The sequence below is a fragment of the Danio aesculapii genome, chromosome 10 (genome assembly GCF_903798145.1).
Source record: "Danio aesculapii chromosome 10, fDanAes4.1, whole genome shotgun sequence".
NCBI classification, from domain to species: domain Eukaryota; kingdom Metazoa; phylum Chordata; class Actinopteri; order Cypriniformes; family Danionidae; genus Danio; species Danio aesculapii.
In genome coordinates, this window is record NC_079444.1 from 1737109 (window position 1) to 1758440 (window position 21332).

The window sequence follows — 21332 nt, forward strand, 5'->3', positions numbered from 1 at the left end:
AGCTTGATTGGCTCATTCAGATGTCTAATTAGGGTTAGAGCTAAACTCTGCAGGACAGTGGCCCTCCAGGATCTAGATTGGGCACCCCCGGAGTACAGTGACAGTACATGAAAAATCCACTAGTTTTTTTGCAAGATACTAGTATTCAACTTGCAGTTTAAAGACTTAACTGGGTTAATTAGCTTAACTAGGCAAGCCATTGGACAATTGTTTGTTCTGTAGCCAATCAAAAATCAATAATTTCGTAAGTGGGCTAACATATTTATTCCAGCCAAACTGCAAATAAGACTTTCTCCAGAATAAACATATAACAGGAAACACTGTGAAAATGCCTTTGCTCTGTAAGACATTCCTTGAAAGGAATTAGTTTCACGAGAGGGCTAATCATATGGTCTTGTTTGAATATCTGATAATTGTGTTTGCGTACTGATGTGTGAATAATGCATCTAACACCTGTTTCCTCTTCTTCATGCTTATTTTTGGATGCAGTGATTCTGCAGTCTTTCAGAAGACCTGCAAAAACACCCTCTGCTGCATAAAACGAAGACATGAAAAGAAGGGGGAATCTGTAAATGCCAGGCTAGCGTTGTAGCATAATTGATGGAAAATTCCATCGATGGAGGCAAAAGCCTTAAAAGACCGATCAAGAGTATAATTTTACTACGGCTGAGTGAGCTTAATGTCCTTCCTTTGCCTGATGCTGGATGAGCAGACCTCTGTTTAACGCAGACCTTGCTGACGTTGCTTTTGGTGCTGTAAAAGACACTGATGAGCAGGACAGTTGAGCTGGTGCTGAGGCGGAGATCAAGGCCAGCTTGCGACCCTTTGATCCACTTTCTCCAGTTTGCACCAGAGCAAGTGTGGCTGAAAGTCTGTTTGGCCCCTTAACAACTGGAGGCGCATCTCATGTTATTCTTTATTTTGGTTTAGTAACCTCGACTGTCTAGCCAGCCACACAAACACAACCAATTATTGACTTTTAAAATGTTCCATCCTCCAACTCAAGGCAGCTTCTGGGGCTAAAGTGTGCAGCAGCTCAGATAAAAAGTTTGGAGCTCAGATTTGATCTTAGAGCGTGTGTGTGTGTGTGTGTGTGTGTGTGTGTGTTCGTTTAAATCCATGACAATGTTTATATTTATATGATCAAAAAGTGGTGTCATAGCAACGCAGTGGGTAGCACGATCACCTCACAGCAAGAAGGTCACTGGTTCAAGCCTCTGCTGAAGCCTGTTATGAGGTAAAACATTCTGGTTATTTATAGTGACCTAGAAATCATCTGATTGGTGAATCATGTGTAGCTAATGCGGGACTAGCGATGGCCAATCATATGCATGTGATCCTCCAGCCTGATCTCACGAGAAAACGTAAGTATTTTACGTTTTGTCAGGTTAGTGGTTAACTGGTGCGAATTCGTACGAGTTCAGTCGTACGAAAGTGTACGATTTTAAAAAGGAGGCGTGGCACCCAACCCCACCCCTAAACCCAACCGTCATTGGGTGATGAGCAAATCGTACTAAATTGTTTGAATTAGATCGCACGAATTGATGCGAACTAGCCACTAAATCAAAAAGTTACGAATTGCCGTGAGATTGTGTTGGATCCTCTATAAATGTGGTTCCTGGGACCCGTTTCAGAAAGGAGGTTAGGTGAAAACTCAGAGTACGTTAACCGTGATATGAGAGAAACTCTGGGTTTTCCGTTTCAAAATGGCAGGTTTGTCAAACTTGAGAAAGCAGGGTAAGTCAAACCTGTTTCTGAAAGAGAGGTAACTTTTATTTTGTAATTTACTGTGGTAACTTACTCTGTGAACCTAACCTGGTCAGGAGCAGGTTTTATTCTCTAATCTCGGAGATTCAGTCGGTCTCATCACCTTTTTTAAAGATGAAGCGGTATTTCTCTTAGCCTTACGTTTCCACCCACCTATTTTTATGCGCATTTTGAATATGCGCATAAAAATTGGTTGATGGAAACACCAAGATGCACATAACTTTTGAAAATAGGCATAAAAAACATATGCGCATAACTGAGTAGGAACAACGTTTTATTCGATAAGATAAGATGGGCTTAAACTACAATGGAAACACTTTTCCCAAACAAATTCCAGTATGTGCATTAAAAAAGGTTTGTTATAAGAGATCATGTGATGATGAAAATGTGTGTGAATGGACAAACCAGCAGACTGTAAAACATCTGAAATGTTGTTTGAGTTATTCTAAAACGCCTTAAGCTGCGGTCACACTTGGCTTTGTGTGTGCGAAATTCTGTCGTGCGGCGCTGCGAAAATGGGCGGGATTAAACAAAATGATTACACATTAAAAAAGCGAGCGACTGCTCCATGTTTTAAATTTCTGTCCAGAGAGGTCCTGTTTTGACCCTCGAATGGTCTCACGCAGCCAAGTGATGCGATTTCACAGATCAGAGTTCACCAAGCTTGAACTTTGCACTGCAGCAACATGCGAAACTTGAAATAACTTTAAAATTATGGCCACTTTTTCAAGTGAAAAGTTAATAAACGTCACACGTTACATTACTTTTTTATTATACTTAAATATTTAAATACTTTAAATGTAAACTTACTCATTAACTTGAGCGGCTGTTTTCCCATGCTGTCTCTGTTTCACTGATGCAGTGGTGTTGCTTTTTTAAATATATGGTCATATTTGCTATAACTTTGCATGAACACATCAAGTTCAGCTGGAGAAAGAGAAGCTTTTTTTCAGATGTTGCCATGGTGACTCGTAATATCTGCGCTCAATTGATAATGCCTTTTTATAGTTGTGGTGTGCGTGCCTAACTCTGAGTGAAGCTGCAGTCACACTAGAGTTTGATCATGCGAAATTCTGTCGTGCGGCACTGTGAAAAGCGGTGGGATTAAACAAGATGATTACACATTAATAAACAGCAAGCGATTGCTCCATGTTTTAAATTTCTGTCCAGAGAGGTCCTGTTTTGATCACCGATTGGTCTCACACAGTTAAGTGATGCGATTTAGCAGGTTAGAGTTCACCAAGCTTGAACTTTGCACTGCAGCAACCTGCGAAACTTGACGCATGACCTTCTGTTTCCGGTCTGACGCATTCGCGTGCGTATGAATAGAAGTCTATGCGGAGAAAAGTCCAGTATGACCGCAGCATTAGTCTACTCAAAGCTGATTGACCTAACTCAGATCAGCTGTTCTGAAACCGAAAACTCTTGAGTTTTTAATCTCTCTGTAAATCAACTCAGTATTCAAGTTTAAACTCAGAGTTGGTTGAACCGTCTTACTGAAACAGGTCCTGGAGTAGTGTATAACACAAAACAGCTTCTTACAACTCAAAACTCCTTTATTTTTCTGCATCTACGATGAAATACGATCATGTGACCTTGCCTGTTGTAAGCGCAATTGTTCGGGCGTTTTGCGTTTTTGTGAATTCACATGTGCAAACCTGACTAACAAAGCCATTTTAACCCTGATGTTTTCACCCCAGTTCACACATTCAAGGAGGCAATTCCAGCAAGCATTAGCAGTCTTTTTTATTCAGTCTGAATGGGTTCAGCACGAGGTCTCCCTACAAACATACACATCATGAAGTCTCTCGGATGACTGGAGAAAGGCCTGCAAACGAAATGGAAAATCTTGGCGCATATGAAAAATGTATTTACCTGACATTTCTCACCTGTTGATGGGCAACATTTTTGAGATGGCATACAGATGTAAGTGTTAATACGTATACTATGGAAGGCACACTATACTACTTCTTCCTAATAGTAGCTGAATAAAGCCTCATTCACACTACCAGCTGCTTTGTAGTGTTGCAATTGAAGCTGCTAGTGTGTGTTTTCTCTATGGCTGAATTTACACTGCAGATCTCGATGGTCAAGTCTGATTTTGTGGCTGTATCTGAGGTTTTTAATGACCTTACATCATCTTTTAAGTGACTTGTATCTGATCATTTACACTACATAGGGCAAAAGTGCAATGACCTGGAAAAAAAAAGAGCGGGCGCTGACAGACAGCTAATAGGAGAGCGTTCTTTTCTTTATTCCTGTATTTAATCTGTTTGCAGGGTTTAGTTTTCTTAATTTCTTTTTAACAACTTGCTTTGCTGTTGTTTTGACAGAAAAGTTCTCATTTAGCCATCTTCTAGGCTTTTTTTAACTAAATACGCATTTTAACAACCAAGGCTCATTCTGAAAATCCCTATATACATTTCTGGAGAGAGCGCCATTCGCGATTGCTGTTCTCGTGTAAATCTACCAGAGGCCGCGGTTGAGTGATTGACTGAACCACCCTCTTCCTTCCCTAAACCCAACTAATAGTGTTTTCAGAAGCACCGATTGACTAGATTCCCTAGTTTTGAATCTAGTCTTTCTCATGAATTATTGCTGCACGCTCAGAGATATCACAATGTTCTCACAGGTAGAGAGGTCCACACTCCACACTGGAATACACGCAAGTATCTAATCGCCATGATGCAGCTTCAACATTTCGTTTCAAACCGGAAAAACGAATTTGCTGATTAACTGGTTTTAGCTGGTCATTTTCCAGCCTGACCAGCTACGACCAGGCAGGAAATGACTGGAAACCAGCCTGGAAATGGCCTAAACCCCTCTAAAACCAGGCTGGTCGACCAGCTAAAACCAGCCAACCAGCCTAGGCTTTTATGAGGGTTTTGTGAAATATATGTGTCCTAATAGTGTTTTTAGCAGCATGGGACACATCAAAATCTCCAAAAATGTGTTTCGTGACCCTTTTAGAGTCCTCAAGCAGATGTTTACACCGTGTAGACTTGACATCATGTCTATGATTACAGCGTACGAGTGGCCCTCGTTATAATATTGAACACATTGATGCAGTATGTCTGGTGCTTCCGTCTGGTCCGCATCCTTTAGAAATGCCAAACACCGACCACACGTATAGCAAAACATGCCACAAAATGGGCAAAACAACAATCGACCGAAGTCCATGTTCGGTCACTATAAACTTTATTTACACCATGTACCCCACAGCACAAATTTACCATGCTCACCACCAACGACAACATCGCCTTTCACCATGTCACCTCCAGTGTGTGGTACATTCCCTTTCTGTAAAGAATCTGTCAATGTAAATTAGTTTCATCCTTAGTAAAATCGTCTTTCCTATGTAATGGTGTCTTATGATAGATAAAAATGTTTTCCAAAGTGTTTCACACTGTTGTTTTGCCCTTCCCGGCCACTGTAATTATTAGTTAAATTATTGAAACAAGCAGTTATTACATGTATGATAACATTTATTAAAGTAACAAACATCTTTTTCATGGATTCGGTTTCAGTTAACAGTATAATGGTTCTCGTTTTCAGTGGTCCTCTGAGTTTTCGCAGCAGGTTGTCATCAGCCGCTAGTTCTCTGTGTTGCTGCTAGCAGGCTCCTGAGCCGCGGGTGCAGGAGCTTCAGTAATGATGCAGCCACATTTGAGCCGCTTGTCTGCAGCGCACAAGACCTGTCGACCCCCAACCCAGATATACAGCCATTTCTAAGACCCCCCTCACCGATGGCGGGGCCCAAGCTGTGTTCAGGAGCCAATTTGGGCTGGTTACTGTCAGCACCAGAGGTGTCCCACGGCTCCTGAACACAAACGGCAGTGAGATATAGTGGGCTGAGGACGCTCACATCCATCAATTCTGCTCTCGCGGCTGCCGATTCACTAAATTATCCTTCACTTTATCCTTCAGCAGCAAATTTCATGCTACTGTAGTCGTTGTCTCTCTTCGCACAAACTTTGTCATCATTAGATCACTTAATGCACCTATAACTTATAATGACTTAATCTGCACCATATTCATATTAGCAGTGCCATATGCTTCATAATGCTTCATAATGCTAATGCGCCGCTATCATGAACTGCAGGATTATTGTTTTCCGCTACTTGAAGGGTTTTTGAGGATACAAACAGGAAGGGAGAGTGTGAAGCGTGACATTTTGTGCTTAATGATCACTCGTTTACCTGCAATGAAATATAATGAGAATCAACTTGTCCTGCGCCAGATACTAAGCCGACTGCTACATGTCAACAAACGCCATGTTGCGTAATGAAATTCATCTCCCAGTAAGTCATTATTGTTTTTGGTGATTTCTTTTACATTTGTTCTCTGGGAAAGAAAAATTGTAACTGATGTAAATGACAAACGTGGAGGTGCTAAAACTGTAATGCCTTAATAAGAATAGGCTGAGTTTTTATCCATTGTGATGGACTGGGGAAACAGCCAATGAGTCGTGAACATTGTCACACATCAACCAATCAGGGGTGAGTACTGTAAACATGACGGTATGTGCTTTACACCAGTGGTCCCCAACCCCCAGGCCGTGTACCGGTACTGGTCCCAGGATTAATTGGTACCGGGCCGCACAAGAAATCATTAATTATTTCAGATTTTATTTATTGTCTGAGTCTGAATGATCCCTCCCTTTGGTTTGGTGCAGATTTTAGACTCACTATAAAGTAGACACTTATCAGATTGTAACTGAAATGAAAAAAGTGGGAGGGAAAGTTATTGAACTTTACATGTAAATGATAAAACAATAATATATGCGCTCTTGATAATATTAGTAACTGAAACTAAACCTATGAAAAACATGTTCGCTACCTGAAAGTCTTCAGTATTGTGTGCAATAACTATTCATTTTCATTCATTCATTTACTTTTCAGCTTAGTCTCTTTATTAATCTGGGGTCACCAGAGCAGAATGAAGCGCCAACTTATCCGGCATATGTTTTACGCAGCGGATGCCCTTCCAGCTGCAACCCATCACCGGGGAACACCCTAACACAGGGGTCACCAAACTTGTTCCTGGAGGGCCGGTGTCCTGCAGATTTTAGCTCCAACCCTAATCAAACACACCTGAACGAGCTAATCAAGGTCTTACTAGGTATACTTGAAACACCCAGGCAGGTGTGTTGAGGCAAGTTGGAGCTAAACCCTGCAGGGACACCGGCCCTCCAGGACCGAGATTGGTGACCCCTGCCCTAACACTTCCATTCACACACATACACTACGGACAATTTAGCTTAACCGATTCACCTGTACCGCATGTCTTTGGACTTGTGGGGGAAACCAGAGCACCCGGAGGAAATCCACACGAACACGAGGAGAACATGCAAACTCCACACAAAAACGCCAACTGACCCAGCAGAGGCTCGAACCAGTAATTCCTTCATGTCATCCTAACACAAATCAATTGTTAACGTAATTGTTTTTTAAAAAAATGGAAGTGAATTGAACATAAAACAATTAAGTTGTCCCCAAAAACGTAATAATTGTGTTGTTCAAACTCATTTTAAATAATTAGTTTAATTAAGAGTTATTTTTGAGTGTTAATTAACAGTTTAATGATTTGCTCCGCTCAAGCTGTAAATCAAACACTTACAGTGTGCTGACGCAGAACTTGCCATGGTAATTAGTCAAATTAAATGTTGAGTTCATTAGATGTTACAAAAAAGTGCACTTCTACAATCAAGTGCACATTGAACTCAGTCGCTTTCAGTTCATATTGTCAATTGGTGAAGTTTTACAAACTAATTTCGAGAGCACGTGATATGATTGACTGCAGCTGGCCACTCATCTACATTCACTAGTTAGCCAATCAGATTAACCCCAACTCACTATAAGCAGCCTAGCTAGAACTACTCTCTTATCTTCGTTTTCTGAAGAAACCCCCCATCCACCCCTTCTCCTCCTTTCTTCCTTTACCACGGGGAGCTCTCGAGAACCACCTGATCTCGTACTCATATGCTCTATGGACCAGGCGGGAGCCCTGGGCTCACCTATCTCCGAGCTCAGGGTTCTCTCCCGGGACAGCATGCTAACAGTTGTCAAACAATATCTAAGTGTGAACTCTTGAAATTGTTTTTAATATACTAATGACTACAGTAAGATGACATATACAGAAATCTAAGACCCTTTCCCATTTAAGGACAGTTTTATCAATGGGTGACCACTTGTTTTATGAAACCGAGTGAAAGGATCAGTGCCCGAAAGCTTTATCTTCCACAAACACACCTGTAGAAGCATTACATTTGATATTATTTTCAGTCTTTTTCTGGAACAGGCATAAAGTCCATTCCTCAGAGATATAGAAATGAAGGTAGAACTGAAGATGGGGAATTGTGATGACTTTTTGTTCTCCTGAGACCTCGAACTGTACTGCAAGTATTAAACGTCTCATTTGAACGCTTCCTATTATATTCCATCACGTGTTGTTTTGAAAGTGGAGCACACTGGGACTGGATGGCAGGAGTATTTTATTAAAAGAACAGCTTTTTTAAAGTCCCCTAGAGTTAAACAGTTGAGTTTTACCATTTTCTCAGTCACAATTTCTAACATTCATACATGTGCTTAGAACATGGTGTTACACCAGAATGAGAGAATAATTCCTAGACATTTTAGTCTGGAAAACAGCTGTAAGATATACATTGTCCATCAGTCTTAGTACACAATGTAAGTACAGAAGAGTCAAGCTTTAAATAGGTAAATTATCAAAACTCTTTGGTCATTTTTTTAGAGATGCTAATGGTCTAATCCGATTCAATGATCTATGCTAAGCTAAGATAAGAATATTCCCGGCAGATTGGCTAAATGAATTAAAAAATGGTAAAACTCTTGTGTTTAACACTAGGGTAGCTTTAAAATGAGCCTATTGCCATAAAAAGTAAATATAAAATTAATGAATTAAAGGGTGGCACGGTGGCTCAGTGGTTAGCACTGTTGCCTTACAGCAAGAAGGTCGCTGGTTCAAGTCCCAGCTGGGTCAGTTGGCATTTCTGTGTGGACTTTGCATGTTCTCCCCGTGTTGGTGTGGGTTTCCTCTGGGTGCTCCGGTTTCCCCCACAGTCCAAAAACATGCGGTATTGGGGAACTGGATGAACTAAATTGGCTGTAGTGTATGAGTATCAGTATGAGTGTGAGTGTATGTGTGAATGCGAGAGTGTGTTTGGGTGGTTTCCAGTATTGGGTTGCGGCTGAAAGGGCATCCTCTGCGTGAAACATTTGCTGGAATAGTTGTCGGTTCATTCCGCTAAGCCGAAGGAAAATGAATGAATGAAATAAATTAAAGAGGTGTTCCTTTACCATCATTTCTTGAATACTTCTAATTGCTGCATACAAATTTGCGTTTAAAAAACATAAAAATCAAGAAAGAGATTGAGTCTTTAGTCTTCTGAGTGAGTTACGAAGTTACACACAGTTAAATAACACAGAACTGGGAGAACGTTACGATAAAACCACTGATGTTTATTGTAAAGATTAAAATCATATGCATTTAACGACGCTCAAAAATTAAAGTTGTAGGCATTAACTACATTATTTAACCAATAGGTGGCGACAACCAGCCATCAAAAATATACGACTGAACAATTCTTCAGAAACGATCATCTAGCAATGAAACATGAAGTTTTATGAGTGAAGAGCTGAGTTATTTATTCAAAATGAGACTAAAAATAAATATGGGTTGTACAAATAATGTTAGATTTCTACATTTAGCATTATCAGCAACAGTCGGAGTAACAGTGAATTTTTCACAGCCCTGAATATTTTACATTTATTTTCATTCAGCTGATTATTTCGTCATTTTATTTTGAATTAAATTACAGCTTCTAAGCTCTGTTTGTTAAAACCAAATGTGTCTTGCAGCTGTTTTTTGTGATAAATATAAAGCAAATTACATTTGTCTCCTCCCCTTTTTTGGCTGATCCGTGACTAAAAAACCCTAACGTGATCCGAACCGTGAGATTTGTGATGCGTCACACCACTAATGAAAACACAGCGAATGCATTCATATTGAAGCTGATTTTAAAGCGAACATTAATGTATTTACGTCTATTAATGTTTTTAAGTTCTGTTCAGGAAGCCAGTCTGCAATAATACAGTTTAAAATATCTGTTAACTACAACACAATCTCACGGCAATTCGTAACTTTTTGGTTGAGTGACTAATTCGTATGAATTCGTACTAATTCGTACAATTTCGTATGATTTGCTCATCTCCCAATGACGTTTGGGTTTAGGGGAGGGGTTAGGTGCCACGCCTCCTTTTTAAAATCGTACAATTTTGTACGACTGAATTCGTACGAATTATCCAGTAAACTGACAAAACGTAAAATACTTGCGTTTTCTCGTGAGATCAGGCTGGGCTATTAACAGTTTTTGTATAGTGATTCATGAGTGTTTTTTGGGATGTCGATCTCTGCTCTGACGACATTTGATGTTGAAACTTCACTCTACAGTTTAATAAAGTCAATTGTATTGACATTTTAGTAGTTTAAAATAATATAATGTATAGGAAATAGTATATAGAGAAAGAAATAAGTAAATAACAGGAAATGTTCTGGCAGTTTAAGGTTTCTGTAGTGTAATAAACAACACCAACCTAGAAAATATACCACTTTAAACTATTAAAAACTTTCATGAACGTCACTTTTTCAGCTTTTCAAGATTAAACGTTGGAAAACGTTCCCATAATGTGATTCAAAAGCAGAAATAAATGAAGGAAAATAAAAACATGAATCACAAAATACTGAAAACTGCTCATTTGTGGATCATTTTACAGTGTGTTTCCTTCAGAAGCGAACAGAAAGGATAACAACCCTCCTCTATATTAGCTGATAAATATGTGTGTGAGTGTGTGTGTGTGTGTGTGTGTGTGTTGGATGAATGCAGAGGAGCATTGTTGATGTATTGTGTGTGTGTGTGTGTGTGTGTGTGTGTGTGTGTGTGTGTGTGTGTGTGTGTGTGTGTGTGTGCGCGCGTGTGTGTGTGCTGAAGGCATGCCTCTGTTCAGGGAAATGAAGTGTCTGTGGCGCTGAGAGCTCATCCACACCACACACACCCTCCATAATTTGGTGTCAAGCCCTCTGCTCATTAATTTCAGAAGCAAGACTTTTTCCTGCACTCTCTGACACAACAGCCACCAGCAACTGCAGCAAACACACGGGGAGGCCTGGAAATGTGATTCTGCTGGCATTTCTGCTTTATTTTTGTCTTTGAGAACGAGGACTGTCACTTTATATGTGGTTGGGGAATGATCTGCTGTAAAGATATTCTTGTGGCAACAGATGTTATTGTTAACTAAAACTAGCATTGCCTAATTACCCTAACTTTACCCTAATTAACCTAATTAAGCCTTTAAATGTCACTTTAAGCTGAATACTAGTGTCTTGAGCAGTATCTAGTCAAATATTATTTACTGTCATCATGGCATGTTGTACTACTGCAGTTTGTGTTCAGAAAAGCTGTAGCTTTTAGTTGAACGGCGTCCAATTTACTACACTCGTACTGGAGTTAAACAACTGCATTCGTGCTGGCCCACATGGTCTCTATGTGCAATGACTTGAAAAAGAATAAATGATGTGCTCTGTTAAACCAGAGCTGCGGTTCACAGCTGTCAGCGTGACTGCTGCAAAAATAATGATTTGTTATGGTTTGTTCTGCTCCGACACAATAGATAAGACAAAGCTCAATTGCATGAACAACTTTATTTGGGGTCGAATCTGTAGAAGTTTTAAAAACATCATGCGTCATGTATTTTAAATGATTTCTGAAGAGCTGTACTCTTGAAACCTGCAGAGTCTTCAATCCTCACCGACTCTTGCTTGTTTTTGGGCCGTTCACCGGCGCATACGACTCAAGGAGAAACTTCCAGGAGTTTTTCCAATTTCCCAGAGAAACAGACACCGTTGCGGGCTCATGGCTTTTTAGATTATTTGAGAATTTCCAAGATTCAATCCATTCAGCGAACGTCTCATTTTCATCTTCGTCTTCATTGTGGCTTGGTTTAGATCTGGTATTACGCTTTGTTTGCATCTTAGCTATTTTACATGCATCGCTCCATCTCTTCTCCTGTGGTTTCTGCTTATCTATGTTCAAACATATGACTGCTGCACTCTTTGTCATTTTGACAGATTCACCTCGTAGGTTTGAGTCAACATCCATCTTCACAAACCTCCAAGACTTGCTCCAGATTTTCAGCTCCGGGTCACTGACCAAAGCAGAAGGTAAATAATTGATGTGTTTGTGTTTTGACCAAAGCGTCAATGCATTGTTCTGTGCATTGAATGGCTTTGCATCAACCCATGAGGCAGTGTTCTTTGGCGGTTGTGGGTTTGACATCTTCCATGACCGACCCCACTCTGAACTGCACTCCATCTGGACTGATTTTAACATTGCATTGTTTCTGACATCAGATTCCAGCCGGAAATTCGAATATATTTCACCTCGTCTTTGATAAAACGCTGTGCTGGAAAACATCCAAGAATTATCCCAATCCAGCACTTCATTCTTCATAAGATGCGTAAGTCCATCAACCTTCTTCTTCACCCTCCAAGAGTCATTCCAGTCTTGGGAATCCATATGTCTGCAAAATGCATTAGATGTTCTGCAGATTCTCTCTTTAATTTCCATTGACTTCTCAAACCACGTATACTCTGGTTGGAGATCTTCAGAGTTGGAGAACCTCCAAGAATCTGCCCAATCTGTCATGGAGGGTCTATCATGATGATTATGAGTTGATGATTTCCATGACTGATCCCAGTCGGCCACAGATCTGGCGTATGCATGTCGACATATTGGTTGAGCTGATGCACTTGCTCCTTGTCTTTCTGCAAGATGCTGACGTCTCGTGGACCTCCAGGATTCAGACCAGACGCGAGCCGCTGCTGGTCCATTATGAGGGAAATGCTCATTTTCTTGCACTCTTCTGATAGGTCGAGGTTGAGTATTGGTGGACCAACCCTGCTCCCATGAACCAGCTTCTTGGTTGAGAGTTAAGTTTGTGAATCTCCAAGAATTGGTCCATTCGTTGAGTGTTTGTGTTGGTAATTGTTGAAGTGGACATCTTAGGTTCCTAAATCCTCGTTCTTCTCCACAGTGGCGTTTTAAAATTTTCCAGGAATCACTCCAATCCATTTGCTTTGGGAAATGAAGCATTTCTTGCTTCTGGCTTTTTGGCAAAGCAAGTATGTCGAATTTCACACGTTCAGCTTGGTGCTTGGAATTGTCTGGTTTCTGTGTCTCGATCTTCACTTCCACCTCAGCTTTATTTATCTCTTCTTTATACTCTGACTGATTTTTAATGGTCTTCCATGATTTTTCCCACTCAGATGGCTGCACATCCCTCTCGCCGAACTCAATTGTGTGCTTCATCTCTCTAGACATGTTCATTATCATGTTGCAGATGTCGGGAAGCATCTCCTCAGGCACTGCTGCTTGAAACTGCACTGAATTTGTCTCTGGTCTTGATATGGTTTTTGCAACCCTCCAAGATTCTTTCCAAGCTAAATTATTACTTGTATGAAGCTGCTTTTTAAAGTACATCCAAGAGTGATTCCAGGGACATTCAGATTGCTTTTCCTCATTAGCTGATGGTTGAATGTCCATCCTGATTTCTGCTTCTTCACCATGCTTCATTGACTTCCATGACTCCTGCCATTCTGGTGCACTTTCCCCCCACAGCTTATAACATTTCTCTTCGATTTTATTTGCACAATTGTTTGTGCCTTCATTGGGCTCTCTTCCTTGACTAAATTTCCATGACTTTTCCCATTCTGCAGTGACCAGATCTTGTTGAATGCATTCAGAGTTTAGGGATTTGCAGAGTTTCTCCCACAGAAACACATCATTGGTGTTTATATTATTGTTGGCATCAAACCCAAGATCACACCAGGGTTTACTCTCCGTGTTTGGTTGAAGATTGAGAAACTTCCATGACTGTCCCCAGTCGACCACACAAGGATTTTCTTCAGGTTTCGGAAAAGGTTGAGAGAACTTCCAGGACTTTGCCCAAACCATCAACCTCGGGCAGTTTTCGTTGAGGTGGCGTAACAGGGCCAGTTTGCTGGGTTTTGTGGTCTTTGTCGTGTCCATCTGCCTCTGAACCCGACTGCTCTGGAAACCTTGAGGTCTTCCCAAATGTGTCTTTTTGGCCTTCTGTGCATCAAGTGTTGGTTCTTCAGGAAGCTTTGCTTTCCTCTCCAGTCTCTTCAGGGTTTTTATCTTGGAGGACATGCGCGCATGCCAATCTTGATTGATTCTATGAAAAAATGAATTGATATGAACAAAAAATAAAACTGATTATTCATTGAGAAAATGTGGTTCGCATTAAGCAAGGCATGGCAAGGCAAGTTTATAGCACTTTTCATACACAATGGTAATTCAAAGTGCTTTACATATACAAGAATATAAAATAAACAGAAAAGAGAATTATAACTACTTTCGCAAGTGATCGCAATTTTCCTTCCAAAAATGTCTTTCAGAGTTCCCACACTTCCATGAACAGCAGATTTAAGAACTTTTAAAGCACCATTAATTTTAAACCAAGCACCTTTTAATTTTTACCCCAGCATATGTAGCGTCATGAAAGTCCTTACTGTATTTAACAATTCAATTACACTTGTTTTGCAAACAAATTTTGAGAGGAGCTGGTGACATAAATGATTGCGGTTGGTCGCTCATTCGTAATCAGTAATAATCCAATCAGATTGATTCAGGCCTACAATAAATAAACCGGTTTCGCCCTACTACCTTATCTTTGTATTGGAAAAATGCCCCCTTCCACCCCATCTCATCTTTTTCCTCCCTTTACCAGGGGGAGCTCTCAAGACCTACCTGATCTCGAACCCTTAATTCTGATTCTTAATTCTGATATATGCTTATTGACCAGGCGGGAGCTCTGGACTCAATTATTTCCGTGTTCAGGGTTCTCTTCTGAAGCTAATAGCTTCAAGCGATATTTAAGTGTGAACTTTTATCTATGTTAAAAATGTCAGTGTAATTTTGAAAAAGTTTGACCGTTTTAAATTCATGCTCAAAGAACTCTAATAAAATTTGTTGAATTCAATACTGGTGATATTTTGAATAATTTCTCAGTTTTTTCAGCCTGTTTTTGACAATTGAGTACAATTGTTGAAATAAATTTGTATTTACGGATTTTCAAAAGCCTGTGTTTGTTTTTAAGTACTTTCCAGCCCTTGAATTCATATTTCTGAACTTCAAGTGCTTTCAAGAAGCATGGGAACCCTGGTCTTTATCACTGCAATGTGCAGTCTTTCTTCAATCCACCCTCCTGTTGACTTGCGGGCCAAAATTTACAATTTTAACTGCAGAAAAAACTAAATGTTTTTTTCATCTTGAAGTTTGGTGACTTTTTCTAAGATGACCCCAACATTAAAATATATATAGTTTTCTTATTTTGTATTTTCATGAAGTCTGTATACATTTAGGGTACGACAGTTGTCCTTGGGGTCAATTTTGTCCCATCAGCTATGAAAAAACATTTTTAAATCACAAAAAAAAACCACACACTCAACACAGACACCCCAAACACACACAATAAGAATCTGCTGCTTCAACCTTTATCAATACTGTCTTGCTTAATTTTTTGGACACTTCTGCAGGTACTTTTAACATTAGAAAATACACACCCTTTCAAAAAGGAGTGTTGTCCACTGATTAAATATTGATGAAATACACCAATTTGATTTCACCAAGTAGGACATGTTGCTGGATTAACATCTATGTTGATCCTGGAACAACATTCCAATCAGCCAATCAGAATTAAGGGATACGTTTACCGTTTATGTTAAGTTTAGCTTTACCATTTATGCACTTCTACATGTTTGTTATCCAACTATCATTCATCTCTGCTTTTGGGAGTAATTTACAGTTATGGTTGGGTTTATGGATAGGGAATAGGTATGGGTTATATTCCAACAAAAATGATGTTCCAGGATCAACACAGATGCTAATTCAGGATCGCATCGTACTTGGCAAAATCATGATGTGCGATGAAATACTGCACACTGACGAGGAAAAAACTTGACATTCACAAAGTTTGGGATGATTGTGAGGTTGTTTCTATGTGCAAAATAGATCTGAGGATTAAAATTAAATGTATCTGCTTTATTTTAGAGGTTTAGAGAAGACGGGTCATTTTTGGCCCAAAGGACGAATTGTGTTTGCAGAAATCTAAGACAACAAGTGGGTTAATCACGCTACTTTTAATTAGCTTCTTTTGTTTTAACAGATTCATTCAAGATGGCTGTTGTTACCAAAATTAATATTCACACAATTAAGCCAATTAAAGTTGAAGGCGACCACAAGCTGATTATCGTTCTGAATGGTCTTTATTCAAAATAGGCCAAGAGAGGCATTTGGGATGAAACTGCATTCGTGCAATATCAGAGCTACTGCAATTATGAGATGACTCACGGATTCTTCTCTGAATTGTTCTCCTCTTTGTTATGAAAAAAGTCTTTTCTCTCCAAGCACTTCGAATGCATGCATGTGCAACTCTCTAACTTGCAATTATGAGTCAGAGGAAGATTTTACAAGTTGGAAAGGAGTAATTACAGTAATTCTGACATGGCGTGAGCACAGCATGTTCGCAGATATTACAAAACTACTTGGAGCAATGGGTTAAAATAGTTACAATTAACTCTTTTTTACAGGATAAAGTAAAATGAGTCTCTGATGTCCTTAGAGCAGGGATGAACAAACTAGGGCCTGCAGGCCAAAAGTTGGCCCACAGTAACCTTTGATTTGGCCCGCCATCCCATCTGAGAAAAGAGGAAGAATGTTAGGCATGGACGGTTTGTCACTTCAAATCTAATGTAAGATTTTGTTTGTTTGTTTGTTTGTTTGTTTGTTTGTTTGTTTGTTTGTTTGTTTGTTTGTTTTACTGTTAAAAGCTACCAGAAATAAAATGTTTCAATTAAATGGTGTAAATGAATCAGATTTTGTTTAAATATACAAGGCAGATTCTGCTAGTATTCATCATTGTCCACTGTGTTATAAATGTGATTTATGTTATTATAGCAATAAGTTATCATTTTAAATGTTATACTGCATTAGTTGACATGATTTAAAGTAATTTTTTTTTCATTTACTTTTAACTCTTATTAAATAAATTAGGAAATTACCCATGGCAACTTTAATGTAATATAGCTTTGGTATATTTACCTTCGGACCACGGCTCTCAATGATATTTTTCTTTTGGCCCTTTATACGAAAACGTTTGTGCACCCCTGCCCTAGAGCAACAGTTCGCTCATGGTAAGCTTTGATTTGGCCCACCATCCCATCTGAGAAGAGGAGAGTGATGGGGAGAATCCCTTTAACAGATATCACATCATTTTGAGTTTAACGTAACCCTTTTTGTTTGTTTTATAGTTGAGCTACAAAAAAGCAAGCAGAAAATAAACGTTTCAACTAAACGAAACGAATTTTTACTATCTACAGAGGATAATGCACAAAACAATGCCAGTAAATTAATGCAAAAGCTTGACTTGTGTAGCTATTCAGCATTGAACTTTATTGTGTAGTAAATGGGATTGTTTTGTTTAAACTATAATAAGTTAGTTACATAATATATATTAATATATATATATATATATATATATATATATATATATATATATATATATATATATATATATATATATATATATATATATATATATATATACAGCATGCAAATCTCTTTGCTTGCGCGCTGATTTCCTCTGCTCGTGCACAGAGCTTCTCGCGCGCCCTCAAATACGCGCTGCTCAAGCTCACAGTGTTGCCAGATTTGGCGGTTTCGGTTTTGAATTTATTTTTGCGGGTAAAAAGTGACATAGGCGGGTAGTGAAAATTTGGGCGGTTTTGCAACGGCGTGCCCGCCAGCCCCGGTCTGCCCTCATAAACCTGTTTTGATCTCCCAAATAGATGCCATAGCCCCCGTTCTTCGCATACATCTCGACAGCTTTTGGGCTGGAAACAGTCAGCATCATCTGGCAACACTGAGCGCAGATCTTCTTGTGCGCTCTCAAATAAACACTGCTGAGGTGTGATTTAGTGCATTTATGTAACAAGTATGTCTCCAGCATTTATTATATTTGCTAGGAATATTTATGAATGTCTCCAATAGACCTACAGAGTGGTATTAATGCGTACTGAAGTAAAGTGAAACAGCTATACGTCGTGTTTGCTGACCTCACGCATAACGCACCTGTCAAGTCAGTCAGTCAGCACGTAACCTTAAAGGTTTGTTTGTTTTTTTGTTAAATAGTAGGATAATAAAGTAGGAAATTACTCATGGCATCTTTAAAGGGCATCTATTTGACCCCCTTTTCAAGATTTCAGATCAGATTTTTGCGTCTCCAGAATGTGTCTGTAAAGTTTCAGCTCTAAACACCCATCAGATAATTCATTATATCTTTCAAAACATTAGAATCTTCCGCTTTAAACACAATGTAGCTGCTTTTGTTGCCTGTGCCTTTAATGCTAATTGTCCCCACCCACCATCGCCATGTGCCTGTCAGAGTGTGTCTCAATCTCCGCCTCAGCTGCGTTGGATAAACAGCACAGTCACAATGAGTCACACACAATGTCGTTACAAAGTTCGATCACGCACACAACCGACACACAAAACAGCGCGCTTTTAGATTTGCACTGTTTTTGCACAGCAAATGTGACAGGATGCAGGTAAATATCCACTGCTGTATGGATATCCACTATGTTTATGCACAAAACAAACCTGATTTAACGTCCACAAACCAGGATTGAAGCGTCTTCTTTTATAATTGTACTGACATGCAACAGTGCTGATAAAGATGGTAAAATCACTGTAATTCATTACAAATACACACTGTTTTAAAAATGTGTTGAACTTGTAAATCTCACTCTTGATCACATCTGATGATGATTGATGATCACAGAGAGCTGAACAGATCTTTTAATCTCAGTTGCTTTGCGCACGTCCTGTCTTGTGTATATGATTATACGTGTCACTATGGACACATGTTAATACACGGCTGTTAATCAATTCAGTGGGCGGGGAAACTGAACTCCTACGTCACGTTGCGGTCGGCCTCAAAATGGGAGGGACTTGGATCCTATTTTAACATCAGGAAATTAAAAAAAAATGAGACTTGTTGTGTTTCCATCACTCCAATATGACTGTGGACACTCTATATCTACACACAGTTCTGTCCGAACAGCTTACAAAGGCTGATTTTCAACATAGGTGCCCTTTACTGTAATACAGTGTCCTATATTTACCTTCGGCCAACAGCCCTAAATCAAGTTTGGTTTTTGACCCTAATAAGAAAAGGTTTTGTCACCCCTTCCCTAGCGTGTGTGTGTGTTTCAGCTTAAAATACTACACAGATAACGTTCTCTAACTCTCTGAAACTGACTCTTTCTGATCCTAATTAAATTTTGGTGACTGTCGCTTTAAACTCAAATGAGATTTCAAAAGAGGGCGGAGCTACACATGCCTATGTGTCAGCATAGTGGCAGATTCAAGAACAAAACTAACATCCTACGCTAATGAGGTAGAGATGGTCACTAGTGGGCGGGGCTTTCCCCCTCTAATGACACGTACAAAGGGAGAATGTCAATCAAAGCGTTTCTGCAGACTGTTTATATCAAGTGTGATTATAAAAAATACAACTAATACATTTTTACCATTGGAAGCTGGATATAATCACACACTGCTGCAACACAACTCCTTATAAAAGTGATTTGTGCATAATAGGACCCCTTTAACTACCAGCTAACTGGAAATCATGCTTCAAATACACTTTTCTTAAGTCACAAAGTTATTTTCTGAGAACTCAAATTTTCTGATTGACAAATGCATGAAAACGAGAGGTCCTCACCTTTCCAAAGCACTCCTCCGTATCCTCTCCTCTTCCATCTGCCGCTTCTGTCGATACTCCCTCAGTCGGATTTCCCAGACATCCTTCATTATTGAAGCGCCACACACTAACACCTCTGCGTTCTTGTCCATTATTATAGAGACTTCTAATGTAAGCAAAGATGAAGCTGTCAGGGAGGGAAGAAGATTTAATATTGAAACGTTCCCCTGCATAAACTAACCGTAAAATGTGCATTTGTTTACAATAGCACCATCTAATAGCGTGCATTCTCTTTAACCAGGACAGGCAATTAAATATAAACACAGAAAAAAAAAATAATACTATTAGGAAGATTTTCATATTATATAATACAGGGAACCATCACTTATCTGGAGAAAAGCAACACCACGTGAAATTGCTTCTGTGATTAATTCTAGAATGCTGTACTTTCATGCTATATTTAAAAGCAATAAATGCCAGCAGTGTTAATTGCGATTTCAATAGAGCACCGCATCCAACAGCATAACAAAAATGGGTGCAAATATGAAATGAAAACTAAACGCTTGCTTACCGGTCGGACTGTTCTCTGTCAATTATGCGTCTGGCACCAGAAGCGACTCTTATGAGTGTCAACTGTAACTAAATTGGCCCGTGTAACCAGGGCTCTTGACCTGGCTATTTTTAACACCCTGCGGATCAGCTGCCACCAGACACCATAACTCATTAGAATTGGCAGAAATGCTTAAATGCATAAACTACTCTTTTGTATTTCAAAGCATTTGAGCAATTCCAGTGTTACAGATGTGACATTTGCAGTAAAAACTTCAAATCTTAAGTCTTAATCCTTCATGGAGTAGATTCAACAAGCTACTGGAAATATTCCTCAGAGATTTTGCTCCATATTGACATGATAGCATCACACAGTTGCATCAGATTTGTCGGCTGCACATCCATGATGCCAATCTCTCGTTCCACCACATCCCAAAGGTGCTCTATTGGATTGAGCTCTGGTGACTGTGGAGGCCATTTGAGTACAGTGAACTCATTGTCATGTTCAAGAAACCAGTCTGAGATGATTGGCGCTTTATGACATGGTGCGTTATCCTGCTGGATGTAGCCATCAGAATATGGGTACACTGTGGTCTGCAATGATACCCAGGCAGGCTGTAGGTTGTGGCGTTGATACTAATGAAAATAAAATGAAAATAAAATATCCTCTATTTTACCACCACCACCAGCCTGAACTGTTAATACAAGGCAGGATGGATCCATGCTTTCATGTTGTTGAACCAAATTGTGACCCGACCATCCGAATGTGGCAGCAGAAGTGGGGACTCATCAGACCAGGCAACATTTCTCCAATCTTCTATTGTCCAGTTTTGGTGAGCCTGTGTGAATTGTAGCCTCAGTTTCCTGTTCTTAGCTGACAGGAGCGGCACCCGGTGTGGTCTTCTGCTGCTGTAGCCCATCTGCCTCAAGGTTGGACGTGTTGTGTGTTCAGAGATGCTCTTCTGCAGACCTCGGTTGTAACGAGTGCTTATTTGAGTTACTGTTGTCTGGCCATTCTCCTCTGACGTCATCAAGGCATTTGCGCCCACAGAACTGCCTCTCATTGGATATTTCCTGTTTCAGACCATTGTGCGTGAAAATCCCAGTAGATCAGCAGTTTCTGAAATACTCAGAGCAGCCCGTCTGGCACCAACA

At 39.7% G+C, this 21332-nt stretch overlaps 1 protein-coding gene across 1 annotated transcript; it reads right to left on the reverse strand.

The window, feature by feature from the left end:
* Positions 1–11468: 11468 nt before the first annotated feature.
* Positions 11469–20295, reverse strand: LOC130236402 (uncharacterized). The gene is made up of 3 exons (XM_056467096.1): positions 20200–20295; positions 19650–19815; positions 11469–14039 (listed from the first exon to the last, which is right to left on the reverse strand). Exons 2-3 carry the CDS (start codon positions 19778–19780, stop codon positions 11591–11593), a joined length of 2580 nt encoding a protein of 859 aa, XP_056323071.1. The 5' UTR covers positions 19781–19815; positions 20200–20295; the 3' UTR covers positions 11469–11590.
* Between the last annotated feature and the right edge of the window lie 1037 nt (positions 20296–21332).

What these genes read in the sequence shown, in the direction of transcription:
- LOC130236402 (XM_056467096.1), bottom strand. Translation starts at nt 19,780, where the DNA reads ATGGACAAGAACGCAGAGGTGTTAGTGTGTGGCGCTTCAATAATGAAG. An exon ending in CGGAGGAGTGCTTTGGAAAG is followed by an intron (nt 14,040 to 19,649) that starts GTGAGGACCTCT and finishes ATTTTTTCATAG; the next exon opens with AATCAATCAAGATTGGCATG.